Source organism: Cryptomeria japonica, chromosome 4 (assembly GCF_030272615.1).
Source record: "Cryptomeria japonica chromosome 4, Sugi_1.0, whole genome shotgun sequence".
Classification (NCBI taxonomy): domain Eukaryota; kingdom Viridiplantae; phylum Streptophyta; class Pinopsida; order Cupressales; family Cupressaceae; genus Cryptomeria; species Cryptomeria japonica.
The window spans coordinates 7,187,671-7,206,010 of record NC_081408.1 but is presented as its reverse complement, the minus strand read 5'-3'; the positions used below and the strand labels follow the sequence as shown (position 1 = coordinate 7,206,010).

The window sequence follows — 18,340 nt, the reverse complement described above, 5'->3', positions numbered from 1 at the left end:
GAAATAAAACTTTTTAAAGTGAAAAGTGAAAAAAATACTATTTCAAAATAATTGAAAAAAAATTCATTGAAAAGATATTATTTTTAATGGTAATCGTGATATCAAAACTATATCCTACACCTCCTAGCAAAATAGTGTGCTTGAAAGAATAATTTTTTAATTTATTTTTATGATAATTATGATATCAAATAGTCAGGATGTAATCCTACACGTCCCAGCAAACTAGTGTGACTGAGAGAAAGAATTATATCATTATAAAACTGACGTGTTTTCCCAGTAATTATTTGGTGAAAGTAGAGGCAATGACAACACACATTATATTAGCATTGAATGAGATAAAAACAGAATTCTAGAGGAAGCTTGGAGGTCATAAGTCTTAGCATTCCAGACCAAAAGTAGAAGAAATTGGATACAAAATGACACTGTTTTTCTTCTAATAATACCAATTGAATAAAATGTTGCACAGTCTCAGAAAAAACAATAATCGACAGCCATTGGCAGCGACCCTACTTTATTATGATATATATGTGTGGGGGGGGAGAGGTTGGGAGGAGGCCTGCTGCTGTAAAAAGCCTTTAATAGCCTTTACGTTATCTGCTACATGTATATTACACTATTCATAAAGAAAACAAATGGAAAAAACTAACGAGAGCGCTATGGTTGTAATGCAGATTACAAACTAACGATAAATCGTATGGCATGCAGATTATAAAGTTAGTTGTTTAATTGTGAATGTACATATATAAAAGTATATCAAGAAACCCTGTTTGTAACGGGCGCATGAAATGAAGGCGGGCCCAATCGTATGGCAACGTAGTTGACAGGGCTGTGAGCTGAGATGCCTGGTAATACAATCCCCACGCATCTGAATACCATTCCAAGCCATCCTTCTCTGAAATCTTTTCCATTTGTATGCCCAATTATAATGCTCTGCATAAGCTCCCATATTGCATTTATGAAATTTGAAATGCAATAGAAGGCCGAAAAATTTCTGTTGGGTTCTTCTTTCAGTGTCTGTCAAGGCATAAAAAGGGAAATTAGTTGATCTGTAGATATAATCTCAAATAAGAAAGAAGCAACAACTTTAAATGTAACAATCACCCATCACCTTTGCTTCAATTGCAATTATATTTTGAATTAGAAAAGAGATGAAAACTCTTATTCTCTAAGTTTTCTCAATTTGCAGGAAGTATAAATTATATATAGCAAAAATGGAAAATCAAAGAAAATTTACTTTCTGTTTGTAGCAGCTACTGTAGTAGATGCATGCTCCGAAATGCTTGAACAGGAACTCTTTATCATCGTATGGCAACCTGGGAATCATGTCATTGCAGTATACTACTCTGAAGTACCTTGGCTGAGGTTGGTTGATGTTTTTATTCATATAATTTCCCATATCTTCATCACCAACTCTTGGTTGCCCAAATGTATAAACTGCAAACAACTTTTCCAGGAGCTTTTTCTGGTTATGTAGAAGTAGTATTGCAGGAAATAGTATTGCAAGAGCACCACCCAGACTGTGCCCTGTGACAATAAACTTGGCATCCTTGTGTTCTTCCAGCAATTTTTTTAGTGTACCTCTAATGGCATGGTAAGCCAGAGGCTTTTCATGGTCTTTTGAGAGATTGTCTGGCCACCCATTGCTTGAATTGGGTTTTAGATGAAATTGGGCAACTTGTTCGTCAGAACGATCTGCTATGCCCATTGCTTCAAGAAATCCAAGATGAATTCTCCCAATTGGCTCCACTTTGTATAAGGAGATGTCGAAGTCGGTGCTCCAATCGGTTGCATCGAATGGTTCTGTGCCTCTGAATGCAATCACCATCAATTTTGTATTTTCTGTCTTATCACAGAATATGAATGCTTCGGTGGATTTCTTTTTCAAGAATTCTGACCTGAACATATAGTTGAATGGTATTATAAGAACACCTATGGCAGAACACCCCAACATGTACATGAAAATTCCTAAATTCCAACTAATGCTAGAAAAAAAATATAAGCTCATAGCACAATTTTCTAGAATTCATATTTCCCACAGTCAGGAGGACGTTTTTTCTGCGATTCCTATGAAAATCTCATTACATTATTTAATTGGACAACAAAGCATGAAAACGAATAATGGTGGGTTTCTTACGATTCCAGCAGTTGAAGAACTCCACGAAATGAATCTGCATTTAAGGTTTCAATGTAAAAATTTAGCCATAATGTCTGCAGAGAGATCTACATCAATAATCAACGAATGGAATAAAAGCAAAAACCTAGAGCACGAGTATGAAACACACGAAATTGTAAATACCTTCCAACGTTTGATGACAACATTCCTGATAACAGACTCATTTTCATATGCTATTTTGGAAGCCATCATAGAGATATCCGCGCAATATCTGCTTCCCGATTTGATAATGTTTTCAGTACTATGGTCTAAATCTAGACTACCATCCAAGTGTCCAATGAAACTGATGAAGTTTTCTGTTCCCCTCTTGGGCATTTCCACGTGATCCCCTGATCAAACCAAAACAAAAAGAAACAAACTATATGTTACGATTACAGCCAATCCAATCGGGAGATTCAAAACATCGAAACCTTATTAACAAAAAGATTGATGCCAAAAGAATATAGGCAGTTCAAATAGACAAACTACCCTAGAATAGAAACAAGGTTCCCTATAAAATAAGAAACATAAAGCTGGATCTAAACCTCTTAGGAGCCTGCAGGTTATTCCTGTGAATTCCCCATTGTTTGTTAATAGATTCAAGATGAATTCAATGTAAGATCCAATCCTGGCCATGGGTTTAGCCACAGAATGGAAAATTTTAATAACAAGCATAGTAATCTTTATAATCCATCGATTTTGAGGCATGGAATCCTCGAGATATTCTTTGAAGCCATGGTCATTCCCTGAGAGGAAAAGAGAGAGGAGTCGTATGGTTCCTGCATTCTCAGGATGCAAAATCAGACGTTCGTTACGCATCTTGTTGGCTCTGAATGACTTGGGAGAAAAGCAGCACATAATATGATCATTCAGAATTGGTTCTCCAGTATTTAATATCCACAGTATTTCGCTTCTTCTCTCTGGACACGGTCGCCTTCGTTATTATGTGTGTTACAGTTAAAAGTCTGGCGAAGACAACGTCAGATCTACTTCTCGAAATGATTTGTGCAATTTTCTTTCTGATTTCCACACAAACCAGGCGACATCTTCCAATAGGTTGGAATGTTTTCATAGCTGTCGCCCAACATAGTGAATGTTTCTTGGAATTATCTTTAAAAATTCTATTCATTTAATGGAAAAATTTAATTTTAGAATAATGTATGTTTGTTTTATTATAATCATGTTTCGTTGTAGCATACTCACATAATGGATGCAAAAATGTTGTGACAATTAAATGTATGAAAAGCAAAAAACAAAAATTTAGTTATTTTCTTCTTTCAATTATCATTCAATCTGATTTTAACTAATTAATCAATTCTGCGATCTCCATCATGCAATCAATTAACTTCATACTTATCTTAATTTAATATTATATTAATAATATAATAATAAGAATGTAGTCTTAATAGATTTTTTACTTTGGTCAAGAGTTTAAGAAATATAAAACATATAATAGTATAATAATATCTTATTAATAGTTTAATATTAATTACAATATAATAATTTTTAAAGTGGAATAGTGAACAAATATGATATCTTTTGACATACTTTGTATTCCTCTAAAGATAGGTGCATGCTAATTATTATTAGTTGTATTATTATACTAATCGAAAACTATACTAGTTACTATAGATATTTTTCAATTATGTGAATTTTATTATCATTGATTGTATTATGTATTATTTAGAAACTTAAATATGTATATCTTTTGATGAGAAATATTGAAATATTATTTAGTTTCAAATATTATTAATTAAAAATTAAATTGAATTGTATTGGCGTGGGTATGAGAAGTCACATGATCATTTTAGTATTATTAAATTTACTATTAATTATTTTCTTTTTTCTAAGAATATATCCTATTTAACTTTATTTAATAAAGCATAATTTATAAAATGCACATAAAAGAAAAGGACGATGGTAGAGAGATACATCCACAAAGTCTAGTTAAACTTAGTACATAACAAAGACAAATAAACATAAATAGGGCTGATGAGCCTTATTTATTGTCTTTTTATATGAACTCTTATGTTTAATTAGACTATTGTTTCATGATTTGGACATTATAGTTATGTTAGATATACATCTTTTGATCCCGACTTATGGGCTTTGTTATTAACTAGACAACCTTATAAATGTTATGAGAAATCTATATTAGTATGTATAAATGATGTGATTGAATGTTGGTTTATGGTAATATTATGCATGTGTGTATCGTGCATGTTAACTTTGTTGTATGCAATTAATAAAGGGAGACTAAGTCAACAAGAAGACATCTATTGTTCTTTTATAAGGTAGTAGTCAAGCTTGGATATAGATTTATTGAAATTATCAAAACCAGTAACCAATGCCATAATGGAGACTCCTAGTTCAGATTGAGATAGTTGTTTGCTTCAAACATGTGCTAGGTAGCCGAGGATATCTAGATGAAAGAATTGTCCTCGATTTGTGGGAAAGGCTGAGTCTTAAGATGACTCATCTTTCTATGTCTTTATTTTCAAATAAAATTTGCCCTCCTATCATGTTGGGGGTGGATTGGTTGAGTAATGAGTTAGTTATAAGAGTTTCTTATAAATTCATTGATTATCTTTGTCTAGGAATAATGATGGAATATGATATGTAGATTATCTTTCAGAACTTAGTATGCTCTATTTTTACAATTTTGAATAAAAAGAAAATTCTACCTATTAATAATGTATAAATGATGTGATTGAAAGTTGTTAATAAGGTAATATTATGTATGTGTATTGTGCACATTAACCTTGGTGTATGCAACTAATAAAGGGAGACTAAGTTAGCAAGAAGGCATCTATTTATTGTTTTATAGAGTAGCAGTCACACATGGATAGAGATCTACTGAAATCGTCAAAGCCAGTAACCAATGCCATAATGGAGACTCCTAGTTCAAATCAAGGTAGTTGTTTTCTTTGAACATGTGCTGGGTAGCTGAGGTGATCTAGATGAAAGCATTTTTCTAGATTTGTGGGAATGACTGAGTACTAAGATGACTCATCTTTCTGTGTGTTTATTTTCAAATAAAAGTTGTCCTCCTAACTTGTTGGGAGTGGATAAGCTAAGTAATGAGCTAGCTATAAGAGTTTCTTATAAATTCATTAATTAGCTTTGTATAGGAATAATGATGGAATATGATATGTAGCTTATCTTTTAGAACTTAGTATGCTCTATGTTTTATAGATTTGAATAAAAAGAAGATTTTACTTCTATTATCAATGTTGTTATGAATTCAATATGTCAAAGATGTTGTTGTAGTTCTTAGGACTGATTAGTTCCTACAAACTCATCCAAGGGGGCCCACTTGGGGAGTGTTCTATCTTTGTTGCATTGTTTGGTAGTTTTTTAATGTTGTTTACTATCTTAGTTATCAGTTGACTGTCTCACAGCCATGAAAACTCCATTTTGTGTCTGTTCCTACAGCCAAGTAGAACAAAGCATTATGTTTTTTGTTAGCCAATTCATTTCTGCATGAAGAAATAAGTTCCATGCACGGTAAGATAGGATCATATCATTAAAGTAACACTATATTTTATATTTCTTGTTAGTTTCATGATAGTTTCTTCAAAGTCGGCTTAGCATACCTCATAACTTCTTGGTGCACACATAGTGCTGACCCATTTCAAGTTGTACGTTATTGGGTTCACAAGTGAATGTGTCTTTGTTAGTATATTATTAGCTATGTGATACAATGAACTGGCATACTAAGTCCATAATATGTGTCTACATTATTAAGTCATTATTAGGAACTAACAAGGGCCAAGCCCAAAAAAGTCTAAGTTGCTAGAACAAATTTAGAAGAGGGTACTTATTATTAGGATTTTCCCTTGAAAATCTTCAAGGAAAAAATCATCAATTGGCTTTGACTAATTGGTGTAGGAGCACCTTCACAATTTTGGCTTATTTGATCCTGGTGGGATCAAGAATTGAATAAAGGACTATTGTAAGAGTCCAAGTGTGTGTTTTAGGTTTCATTATAGTTTAAGTTTATCTTAGATTTGGTTAGATAGTTTTTCTCAATTTTTCTTTCTAGTTTTGGCCCATAGTGCCTTGTAAGCCAAAAATGGCAAATTAGTTCAAATATGCTCAAAACCTTGTAACAAGCCTAGAAAGGAATTGGAGTAGGTGTATTTATTTATTTTAAACCATCTCAAATGATTAGGTGGAAGATATTTTTCTTATAGGTCAACAATGCACTAAGAGTCAACAATTGCCAATGTTGTCAAGTGATATTTTGACAAAAAGTGAGAAAAGTTGTAAAATCACTTCACAAGGTAGTTATGGATGCCATAAGAGTTGAAATGGTTTTATTTTTCATATATAAGGACACTTCAAACATTTTAAATAGGTTGGCTTGGTATTAGCAAGAAGAAGTAAATGAAATATGACTGTTTTCATGCCTTTTGAGCAAAAATTGTTGTAATAGTCCATACAGAGCACTATTTCCATACTTTTATTTCATGGGAGTTTTTTTAATGATTTTATGAAGGTTTTTCATTATTTGTATTAGGGTTTTTACTGTGTTTTGGTTTATCAAAAAAAATCTTTTAGTTTTTGCTAGTTCGCTGCCCTGAACAGGGGTTTTGAAGAAAATGGGTTGAAACACTTGGTCTCCAAGGGTAACCAAGAAAAAATGAACCTTGGAGACCAAGTTGGACCTTTGTACATATTGTATTTTAAGTTTTTACTGTCCGTTGTGATGGAAAAGGTGAATTTGAGTGAATACTAGGCAAGTATGGTTATTTGGCTAGTAGCATGAACAACACTCAAGATTTGCACCCAAACGTGATTTGGAGTGAACAAATGAATGAGGCAGAGGTCTGGGCATGTGACCAAGGTTGTTAAACATCATTTTTATGTGTTAGAATAGCTTGTTTCATTTAATCATTCTCTTGTTGTAAGAAAAATAGTGAGTTCATTGTTTTTTGGAATTTGTGTTTTAAAAAATGCTCATGGGGTGCTTCAAAGCATGATCCAAGACTTGTAACTATAAAGGCTATGTAATAGGAGAGTTAAACAATGTTTTATAGACCTCATGGAAGTATATTTTCTAGTTCATACTTCTTGTCTTGCAGGGCAAAAGAGATAGCAGTAGATTGACTCGTAAAGGGACAGTTTTGACAGTGACAGTGACAAATTGACAGATTTTGCAATTGGTGGCCAAGTGTTTGGTAAAATGCTTATATGGAAAGGGTAGGGGAAGCTCTAAATTTATATGTAAGATGTCTCCAAACAGTATGGGAGGATGAAACAAGTTTGATGGAGTGAATCCTTGGTGGAAGCACTGAAACCCTCTTGAAAACCCTTGTTTTGAGGCTACAAAATAGGACAGTCATGAATTGACCTTCCCAAGACCTCTCTTGGCACTAATTCATTATTCTGGCCAAAAGGGTAATCAAAACTATTCACCTTTTTCAAATATTCCAAGTTGGGAGTGAGTAATGAGCAAAATAGTGTTTCAGGAGGGCTAAAAATGGCTCTTTCCTTGTAGCCCTGTTTTGGGAAAAACTAAGAATCCGATTGGAGTAAGGTTTGGTGACCTTGTAAAAAAATTTAAAATCAGTCTAAATCAACCTTGGAAACCTTGTGAATCCATCCGAACACTAGTCTAGACATTTGGGGGTTTGGACTTAGAATAGTGGATTTGAGTAACTTGAAGAAGCAAACTAGACAATGTTGCATAACACATAATAGGGTGATTGCTTGAGGAGTAGTGTGGGTGTTGGGATTTCATGTTGCCAAAAACTGATTGAAAACATAGGAAAAGTATATCCTTGGGTCCACTTGTCAAATTAGACCAATTCAGACTGATTGAGTAACTTCTCACTCAATCTCCCTATCAGATTGGTATCAGAGCCAGCGAAAGGTCTGGGATATAGGGATGAAGATGGAGTTAACAAAATTTGAGAAAGAAATTGTAGGTGCTTACAAGAAGTGGAAAGATCTAATGTTTGGTGGATAGAAGAAAAGAGAGGAAGAAGAGTTAAGGAAAAAAGAAGTCGAAAGAATGAAGAGAGAAGAAGAAAAAATGAAACAAGATGAGTTGAGAAGTTTAAGAAGGGCTTTAGACACAAATGAAGCAAGATTGAGGGAGCTTAAAGAGGAACTAGAGAAAAAGAGAGAGAAAGATGTTGAAGAAGCAGATGGTGCAGCAGTACACAATGAAAGTTTAGAGGAAGAAGTGACCCCAAGTACCATAGAAGGTGAAGTTGAAGAGGTAGACAGTCCATTCAGTGACTTTGGGCAGCATATGCATGCTGAAGTGAAGAGTGAGAAGCAAAGAGTTGAAGAGGAACCTTATATGGCAAAGGTTCTTGAGGATGAGCAAGGGTTAGAGACCAATGTGGCTGAAGCACATATTCTTTATCCTGCTGATTGAGTTGTTGAATAGATTGAACAAGAAGAAGACAAGATACAAGGGTCACATGCACTTGAGAAGCCAATTGACAAGAAGGATACAGAGATACCTGGTACTAATCATTATGTTTCTATAGAGGTCTACATGCATGAACACTATCAGATTGGTACTTGTCTTTATGAAGGTGTCATGACCTTTATGGGAGTAATGTTCTATCCTAGGTTAATGATGCATGACACCAAGCACCTCTATTTGTCCCCACAAATGAGCACTTCTCCTCACTTTGAGATGGAGTTCATTGAGATTTATCATATCTATTCATGGATTTTTTCTTGGACTGAGAGTTTGCTAGAATGGTAGTTGATGGTATCATCTACACCTTATGAGCAGCTACAACTATTGTGGATGTTGATTTTTGAAGCAAGGCCTAGAGTGAAGATGAAGGAAGGAGCTTTTCATTTGGCCATGCATGATGAAGCCGAAGACAAGTACATGCAAAAGGTCAAGATGAAGCCTATATGATTTGCAGGTATCATTTGTTTTGCAGGTATCACTTCCAAGAAGACTTGGAACTTTTTCAATTTTGGGGAGTATGGTGCACGAGCACCTTCACAATTTTGGCTTGTTTGATCCTAGTGGGATCAAGAATTGAATAAATGACTATTTTAAGAGTACAAGTGTGTGTTTTAGGTTTCATTATAGTTTAATTTTATCTTATATTTGGTTAGATAGTTTTTCTCAAGTTTTCTTTCCAATTTTGGCCCATAGTGCCTTATAAGCCAAAACTGGCATTATAGTGCAAATATGCTCAAAACCTTGTAACAAGCCTGGAAATGAATTGGAATAGGCATATTTATTTATTTTAAACCATCTCAAATGATTAGGTGGAAGATATTTGTCTTATAGGTCAAAAATGCACTAAGAGTCAAAAATTGCCAATGTTCTCAAGCAATATTTTGACAAAAAGTGAGAAAAGTTATAAAATCACTTCAAGGTAGTTATGGACATCATAAGGGTTGAAATGGTTTTAGTGTGCCTATATAAGGACACTTAAAACATTTTAAATAGGTTTGCTTGGTATTAGAAAGAAGAAGTTAATGAAATATGACTATTTTTCATGCTTTTTGAGCAAAAATTGTTGTAACAGTCCGTACAGAGTACTATTTCCATACTGTTCTTTCATGGGAGTTTGTGTAATGGTTTTATGAAGGTTTTTCAATCTTTTTTTTAGCTTTTTTACTATGTTTTTGTTTATCAAAAAAAATCTTTTAGTTTTTCCCAGTTCGCTACCCTGAATTGGGGTTTTGAAGAAAATGGGTTGAAACACTTGGCCTTCATGGGTAACCATGCAAGAATGAACCTTGGAGACCAAGTTGGACCTTTTTAAATATTTTATTTTAATTTTTTACTGTCCGTTGTGATGGAAAAGGTGAATTTGAGTGAATACTAGGCAAGTATGGTTATTTGGCTAGTAGCATGAATAAAACTCAAGATTTGCACCCAAAATTGATTTGGAGTGAACAAATGAATGAGGCAGCGGTCTGAGCATGTGACCAAGGTTGTTAAACATCATTTTTATTTGTTATAATAGCTTGTTTCATTTAATCATTCTCTTGTTGTAAGCAAAACAATGAGTTCACTATTTTTTGGAATTTGTGTTTGTAAAAATGCTCATGGAGTGCTTCAAAGCATGATCCAAGCCTTGTAACTATAAAGGCTATGTAATAGGAGAGTTAAAAAAAAATTTATAGACCTCATGGAAGTATATTTTCTAGTTCATACTTCTTGTCTTGCAGGGCCAAAGAGATAGCAGCAGATTGACTCGTAAAGGGACAGTTTTGACTGTGACAGTGACAAATTGACTGATTTTGCAATTTGTGGCCAAGTGTTTGGTAAAATTCTTATATGGAAAAGGTAGGGGAAGCTCTAAATTTATGTGGAAGAGGTCTCCAAATAGTATGGGAGGATGAAACAAGTTTGATGGAGTGAATCCTTGGTGGAAGCACCGAAACCCTCTTGAAAACCCTTGTTTTGAGGCTACAAAATAGGACAGTCATGAATTGACCTTCCCAAGACCTCTCTTGGCACTAATTCATCATTTTGGCCAAATGGGTACTCAAAAATATTCACCTTTTTCAAATATTTCAAGTTAGGAGTGAGTAATGAGCGAAATAGTGTTTCAGGAGGGCTAAAAATGGCTCTTTCCTTGTAGCCCTGTTTTGGGAAAAACTAAGAATCGGATTGGAGTAAGGTTTGGTGACCTTGTAAAAAAAATTTAAATCAGTCCAAATCAACCTTGGAAACCTTGTGAAGACCTCAAAACACTAGTCTAGACATTTGGGGGTTTGGACTTAGAATAGTGGATTTGAGTAACTTGAAGAAGCAAACTAGACAATGTTGCATAACACACAATAGGGTGATTGCTTGAGGAGTAGTGTGGGTGTTGGGGTTTGATGTTTCCAAAAATTGTTCAAAAACATAGGAAAAGTATATCCTTGGGTCCACTTGTCAAATTAGACCAATTCAGACTGATTGAGTAACTTCTCACTCCATCTCCCTATCACTAATGAGAGAAGCTTCTTATTCAACAAGATTATCCAAGGGATAGTTTATGATTAGCATATTTGTTCACTAAAAATGTGTCCTATCAAGTCACCTCAAGAACACTTCAACACTTCTAAATATGTTTTGATTTCTCTTATTTTCTATAGATTTTTGGTGCATTCTGTTCCATAATTTCTATAAGGGTTTATTTCTCTTTCTAGAAAATTTCTTTGAGCATAAACTTCAGATGTTAATTATTAGCTAGAATTGAGTTTGTAGGTCTTTATCTTAGTTGAATAGTCAATCTATGGATGCTAAAATTTATTGGAGATGGTGTAATTAGTAGAATCATCCCGAGGCCAAAATTTTAAAGTATATATATTTACAAGGTATTGTTGTTACTAAGGTTCTCAGTGTTGAAGCTACAAACTTTAAGATCACCCAAGAAAGATACCTTCCACAAAAAAGGGTTGCAACAAAGAGGTTGCTTGAATGTTCATCCCCTCTTACTAATCTCTTTATTCTTCTATCTCTTCTCTTCTCTCTCCCTCCCCTCTCTAGGTCTCTCCCTTCCTTTCTTCTCCTCTCCCTCTCCATATCCCTCCCCCACTCTCTCATCTTCTCTCTTCCTCATTCTCTATATCTATTTTCTAGGTCATCACCTCTCCATCCCACCCTCTCTCCCTTCTCTATTATTCTCCCCCTTTCCTCTCCACCTATCTGCCTTTGCATATAGGTCTCATTACCCACCTCTCTTTATCCCCCTCTATCTATCTCACTCATTTCTCACTATCTAGGTCTCTCACCTATCTATATGTACCCTCTATAGTTCTCTCCCTCCCTCTTTACCTCTACCTCTCTCTCCCTCCCCCTTAACTCTATCCATTTATGAACTCCCTCCTATTCTCTCTCTCCCCTAACCTCTTTATCTCCTCCTTCCATAGGTCTCTAACTCCCTCCATGTCTACCTCTCTGTCCATCCCCTCTTACTCATTTTTTTTTTAATTTTCTCTCCCATCTTCTACCTTTCTCCCCTCTCTAGGCATCTCTCTCCCTTTCTTCCCCTCTCCTTCTCTATCTCCCCATCCATACATACCCCTATATATATCCTTTTCTCTCACTCTCACTTATTCTCTCTTCCCCTTGTGTTATCTCTCTCTATATTCTAGCTCATCAACTCTCTCTCCCCTCTCTAGGTTTGTTGCTCCATTCCTATCCACCTATCTACCTTTGCATCATGTCTCATTACTCACCTTTCTCTATTCCCCTGTATATATTCCAATCCCCTCTCTTTCCATCAAGGTGTCTCATCTCTCTTTCCCCATATATTTCTCTCACCTATCTATTTGTCCCCTCTCTAGTTCTCTCCCTGTCTCTTCCCTTCTATCTCCCTCCCCCTTTACCCCTATTTATTTTTTAACTCTCTCCCTCTCTTATCTCTCTCCCCTCACCTCTCTATCTCATTCTTCCGTAGTTATTTGACTCCCTCCATGTCTACCTCTCCCTCAATCACCTCATACTCTTCTCTCTTTGTTCTTTCATCTCTCCTCTTATGCCTGTTAAATTCTGATACTAAATGTAAAGTACAGATGCCAATAGCTAACAAGATGAGAAGGGGGGTGAATCATACAAACTTAATCTTCCATAAAATCAACAGATTCAACCTCGGTAACTTATACTTCTGCAATATAACCAAAAAATGCTAAACATGCAAACTCATAAATACATAATCGTCATAACATATATAACACCTGATTTAACGTGAAAACCCAAAAAGGGAGAAACCACTATGGGATTTCAGACCCACTAAGAAATATACTCTTCTAGAGTATGCTCGGTTAAAAGCAAATCCTGTTAAAGATTACAAACACATTGCTAGATGTGACTCGGTTAAGGGATTTCTCTCAAGCTCTATTAGGATCTTCACTTTGTTAGAAGTGACCTTGTCAAAGGATTTCAAACACTCATTTAGAATGTTACCTTGCTAGAGGGTTTACAAATAAGACTGTTAAGTCCACTCAGTTAAGAGATTTTCTATTGCTTACAAAATAACAATAATAAAAATATATCTGCAACTTCACATCTAAAATGCTAAAGCCGATTCTATTTTGCTCAAAACAATCTAGTCATAGGACTTATCTTGTCCATCTGCTAGGCTCTTTACTCTGTTATTCAAACAGGTCTTCAAGCTTCTGTGCTTGGTAATCACTATGTAGCATCCCTATGCTTACACTTGCCCACATACATTGTTTATCAACAATTCCATATTTATAAACAATTTGCTAACCGCTTAATCTCCTTGATCACTTTTCCCATGATCAATCTTAGCCATCAAATCTTCAATCTTGACTAGGTTCAATGTGTCCTTCGATCTAAAAATGTTTTACCTTGCCTTGGGACTTGCATTCCTTTCTTGGAACTTGCACAAGATTATTGCGATTCAATCTGAGTTGTAGATCTTCCTACCGATCTTCTATTGCCATAGATCCTTAACAAACTTCGTGCACAACATTTCAATCATTTAATCAACTCTATCTCATCATTGTCCTTCATTAAATAATGCTTTTATTCATCCAATGTGCTCTGTCATAACTCGGTTGCAACTCAGTAAATACTAAACTGTACTCGGTAGACATTCCACCTTCATTAACGGATATCGATAAACTTAGGGTTTACTGACTAGGTTCCTTAGGGTTTACCAACTAGGTTCTTTGCTCGGTGACATAGTATGGTATTAACCTTACAATCAACAACATATGTAGGATATCAAAATAATCTAAACATCATGATCTCATCATTGTCTAACTCGGTAATAGTTGCCCATTGAATAACTTATTTCTCCCCTTACTTATTAGAATCTTTCTATGTCACTTATCGACCACTTAATTCTCTTCAAATCAATCTTCTTAGGATACGGAAACATCATACTAAATCAGATAATCAATTTCTTGACATCAATGACAAAATAATGTTATAAAGATAGTTATCATCCTTTTTTAGTTATATCAATAATCTTCAACAACCTTCTCAATATCCTTAATGAATATCAACAATCTTCTTCTATTGAAAATTCTAACAATCTCCCCCTTTGGCATTGATGGAAAAACCAACAATTAAATGGTAATATCAACAAGATATTCAAATTGATTTGGATTCAGATTTATGTAATACTTCTCCTGTTATCCTTGAGTTGTTGAGTTCTTCTGAAAGTCTTCTCCCCCTGTCATTATTCTTCAGTTATCTTCTTCATTTTAGGATTTTTCCATGTCGTCTTCTCCCCCTTTGACAACAATTCCAAAAAGTAAAAGAACTAAATCATGATTTCTTCCTCTTTGAAGTGATTTGCCTTGTTGTCTATCATCTCAGTCTCGGCCAGAGCAACTTGTCTCTATTCACTATTTCTTGCACACCTTTAGAAAACCTTCTAAAGTGCGTAAATCAGCATCAATCCACACATAATATTATGTAGATTCATCGAATTGATGCTTTCACCGAACTTGGTCAGTGAGTAGAAGATAGGGGTAGGACCCCTAACTTGCTTCTGAGATACTCAAAAGTGTCCCTTGACAGTGGCTTTGTGAAGATGTCTACTAATTGCACCTTTGAACTAATATATTCTAGCACAACTTTCTTCTCTTGAACTTCTTCTATGAGATAATGATACTTTATAGAGATATCCTTTGTCTTGGAGTGCATTATCGGATTCTTTGAAATGTTAATGGCACTAGTATTATGACAGAATATAGTTACTGGCTCGATAACTTTCTCATTTATACCTTCCAATAGTTATTTGATCCATGCTATATTTGTGCAATTCAATGCTGCAGCAACATATTTAGCTTCTGCTATTGACTGTGAGATACATCCTTGTTTCTTGCTAAGCCAACTCACTAGTCTTTCTCCTAAAAAGAAAGTTCCACCACTTGTGCTTTTCCTGTCATCAATGTTGCCTACCCAATTAGCATCAGTATACAATTTTAAATCAAAATCATTCCTCTTTTCATATACTAAGCCATAATCTTCAGTGCCTCTTAGGTATCTGAAAATTCTCTTGATTGTTGTCATATGGGTTTCCTTGGGATCTGCAGAAAATCTTGCAACAATACCTACTGCATGTGCTATATCCGGTCTACTATGCACAACATATTGCAACTTCCCAGCCATAGATCGATAAAGTGTCTCATCAACAGATGCAGATTCATCATTCTTTGATAGTTTATAGTTAGTGGTCATAGGAGTACTTACTAGCTTAGAATCCTCCATTCCAAATTTCTTCAAGATTTTCTTTATGTACTTGGATTGAGTAATGAAAATCTCATCTTTCATTTGTAGTATCTATAAACCTATAAAATACTTTATCTCACCGATTAATGACATCTCAAATTCTTTGCTCATTTCATTTCCAAAGTTCTTGCATAAGGAGTCATTACCACAAAAAAATAATATCATCAACAAATATGGTTGAAATCAGTATTCCATTGTCCTCATCACTCTTCATGTACATGTTGTTGTTTTCACTTGTCCTTATAAAACCAATTTTGATCAAATAAGAGTGCAGTCTCTCATACCATGCTCTAGGTGCTTGTTTCAGACCATATAAAGCTTTGTTTAGTTTACATACCTGATCTTTACTCTTGTCTTCAACAAATCATTCAGGCTGTTCAATGTAAACTTCTTCTTCTAGTATACCATTCAAAAATGTAGATTTGACATCCATTTGATATACCTTGAAATTTTTGAAAGCAGCATATGCCAACAATGTTCTTACTCCCTCAAGTCTAGCCATAGATGAAAAGGTCTCACCATAATCTATTCTTCTTCTTGAGCATAACCTTTGCAAACTAGTCTTGCTTTGTTGTGAATGACCTCACCTTTTTCATTTAGCTTGTTTCTGAAAATCCACTTTGTACCGATTACATTTTTCTCCTTTGGTCTTGGGATCAGTGTCCATGTATCATTCTTCTTGATTTTATCAATCTCTTCTGTCATAGCATTTACCCAATCTTCACTGTCAAATGCCTCTTTTACTATTCTCGGTTCAAATTCAGATATCAGACATGTGTTCTGTCTCAATTTGTTCCTTGTCATCACTGGATCATCCTTATCTCCTATAATCTGACTTGATGCATGATGTCTTCTGACATACTTGGCTAATATAGGCTTGGTAGGTTCTATATGATATTATTCATCACTCGACAACTGGACATCATCTTCATTTTCTTCAGCAACTTTCTCAGTAGGACTTCTCAGTTGAACATAAAAAAATTCTTCATAATCTTCTGGTTCTTTGGAATTTCCTTCATCATTTCTTTTTGCAAATTCATCAATTTTCACATTTGCACTTTCCACTATTTTGTTAAATGATTTGATTAGACATTTAAATGCTTTACTTCTAGAAAAATAACAAAGAAATGTTCCTTCTTCACCTTTCTATTCAAACTTTCCATTTTTGTCATCTTTGTGAACATGGCATCTACTTCCAAAGATTTTAAAATAACTTACATTAGGTTTCTTTTCATACCAGATCTCATATGGTGTCTTCATAGTTCCTTTCTTTAGTTGAACTCAATTCAGGTTGTAAACTGCAGTGCTGATTGCTTCTCTCCAAAATGTTTGAGGTACCCTCTTTTCTATCATCAAGGTTCTGGCACAATCCACAATTGATCTGTTTCTTCTCTCGGCTATCCCATTTCGCTGAGGTGCTCTCGGTGTAGATACTTGCCTTTTTATACCATGATCATTACAATATAAGTTAAATTCATTAGAAGTGAACTCTCCTCCTCTATCAGATCTAAGACATTTCAATTGTGTTCCTGTTTCATTTTCAACTCTTGCCTTGTACCATTTGAACATTTGAAAAGCTTCTGATTTTTCTTTTAAAAACATAACTGACAACATCCTTGAGTAATCATCCACAAACAATATGAAATATTTATCACCATAATAACTTTGAACTTTCATGGGACCACAAAGATCAGTGTGTACTAAATCTAAAATTCCTTTACAAGTGTAGGACTTACTTGTAAAACTTGATCTTGTCATCTTACCCATTTGGCATCCTCTACACATAGCATTCTCATGTTTTTCCAGACTTGGTAGACCTCTTACTTGGTGCTTCTTACTTATTTTGATTAGATTATCAAAATTTACATGACAAAACCTTTTATGCCATAACCAGGTATCATCTATCTTTGCATAAAGACACTTGTTTTGAGTTGAGTCAAGATGAAATGTATTACCTTTCGTTTATGTCCCGACAACAGCTAACTTTCCATGCTTGTCATGAACTTTGACAATTCCTTTCTGAAATTCTATTTGGTATCCTATATTGTTTAGCTATGCTACACTCAACAAATTGTATTTCAAGCCTTCAACCTAGTACACATCATCACATTTAGCATTTTCAAGAAGTGTTATAGATCCTTTACCTTTCACTGGACATGGTGCATCATTATCAAATCTTACATAGCCTCGATCATAGTCTTCTAATTTTACAAACTTGAGTTTATCACCTATCATGTGTTGTGAGCATCCACTATCTATGATCCAAGAATCATTATTATTTATGTGAGAAACTAGGGCTTTTTCTTCATACCTTTCTTCATCAAATCCATCTTTAATAGCCACATAAACAACTTCCTCGGTATCAGTTTCATCAGATTTATCATCATAGGATTCCTCATCAGCTACTAGGCATGTCTTTCTGTCTCTCCTTCTGAATTCTCGGTATCCTCTGTATTGGTTATCTTTCTGCCTGTTATCTCGGTATTCTCTCTTTTCACTAGATTATTTGTTAGGACAGTTAGAAGCCATATGTCCTATTTTATCACAATTGAAACATTTTAAAGGTAGCTTTCCTTTATACTTACCTTTTCCTCTCGGTAACCTTCTGGCTAATAATGCTTCAAACTCTTCTTGCTTCTTGATTTCCTCATACAGTTTGTGCACTTCTTCCATGTTCTTGCAAAATCTTTCACTTGCTCCACTATGATTCCCTTCAGAGTACTTACTCATTCTATCATTGTAATCATCAGATTCACCAATATGAAAAGAACTGAATGCAGATTTTGCTTTATTTACCAAAGACCTACTGTTATCAAAGTTACTTAACTCAAATGCATGTAGCTTACAAATAGTAGCATCCAAATAAACTAGCATGTTAGGTACAGACCTTAATTCATTGATTGCAGAGACTCAAATGGCATAAGCAGGTAGAAGGGTTCTCAACAACTTACTTGTTACATCTTTTTCTTCAAAATTTCCTCCTGTTCCTT

The 18,340-nt window shown here is 34.7% G+C and overlaps 1 protein-coding gene across 1 annotated transcript; it reads right to left on the bottom strand.

Moving 5' to 3' along the window:
* Positions 1-753: 753 nt before the first annotated feature.
* On the bottom strand, positions 754-2,971 carry LOC131050012 (triacylglycerol lipase OBL1-like). Its single transcript, XM_059218661.1, has 5 exons — positions 2,698-2,971; positions 2,297-2,502; positions 2,135-2,168; positions 1,235-1,890; positions 754-1,014 (listed from the first exon to the last, which is right to left on the bottom strand). Exons 1-5 carry the CDS (start codon positions 2,969-2,971, stop codon positions 754-756), a joined length of 1,431 nt encoding a protein of 476 aa, XP_059074644.1.
* Between the last annotated feature and the right edge of the window lie 15,369 nt (positions 2,972-18,340).

Coding starts and splice junctions, on each gene's coding strand:
- LOC131050012 (XM_059218661.1), bottom strand. CDS start 2,971: ATGCGTAACGAACGTCTGATTTTGCATCCTGAGAATGCAGGAACCATA. Junction 2,503..2,697: donor AACCTGCAGGCTCCTAAGAG/GTTTAGATCCAG, acceptor TGGTTTGATCAG/GGGATCACGTGGAAATGCCC. Junction 1,015..1,234: donor GTAGCTGCTACAAACAGAAA/GTAAATTTTCTT, acceptor ATGCCTTGACAG/ACACTGAAAGAAGAACCCAA.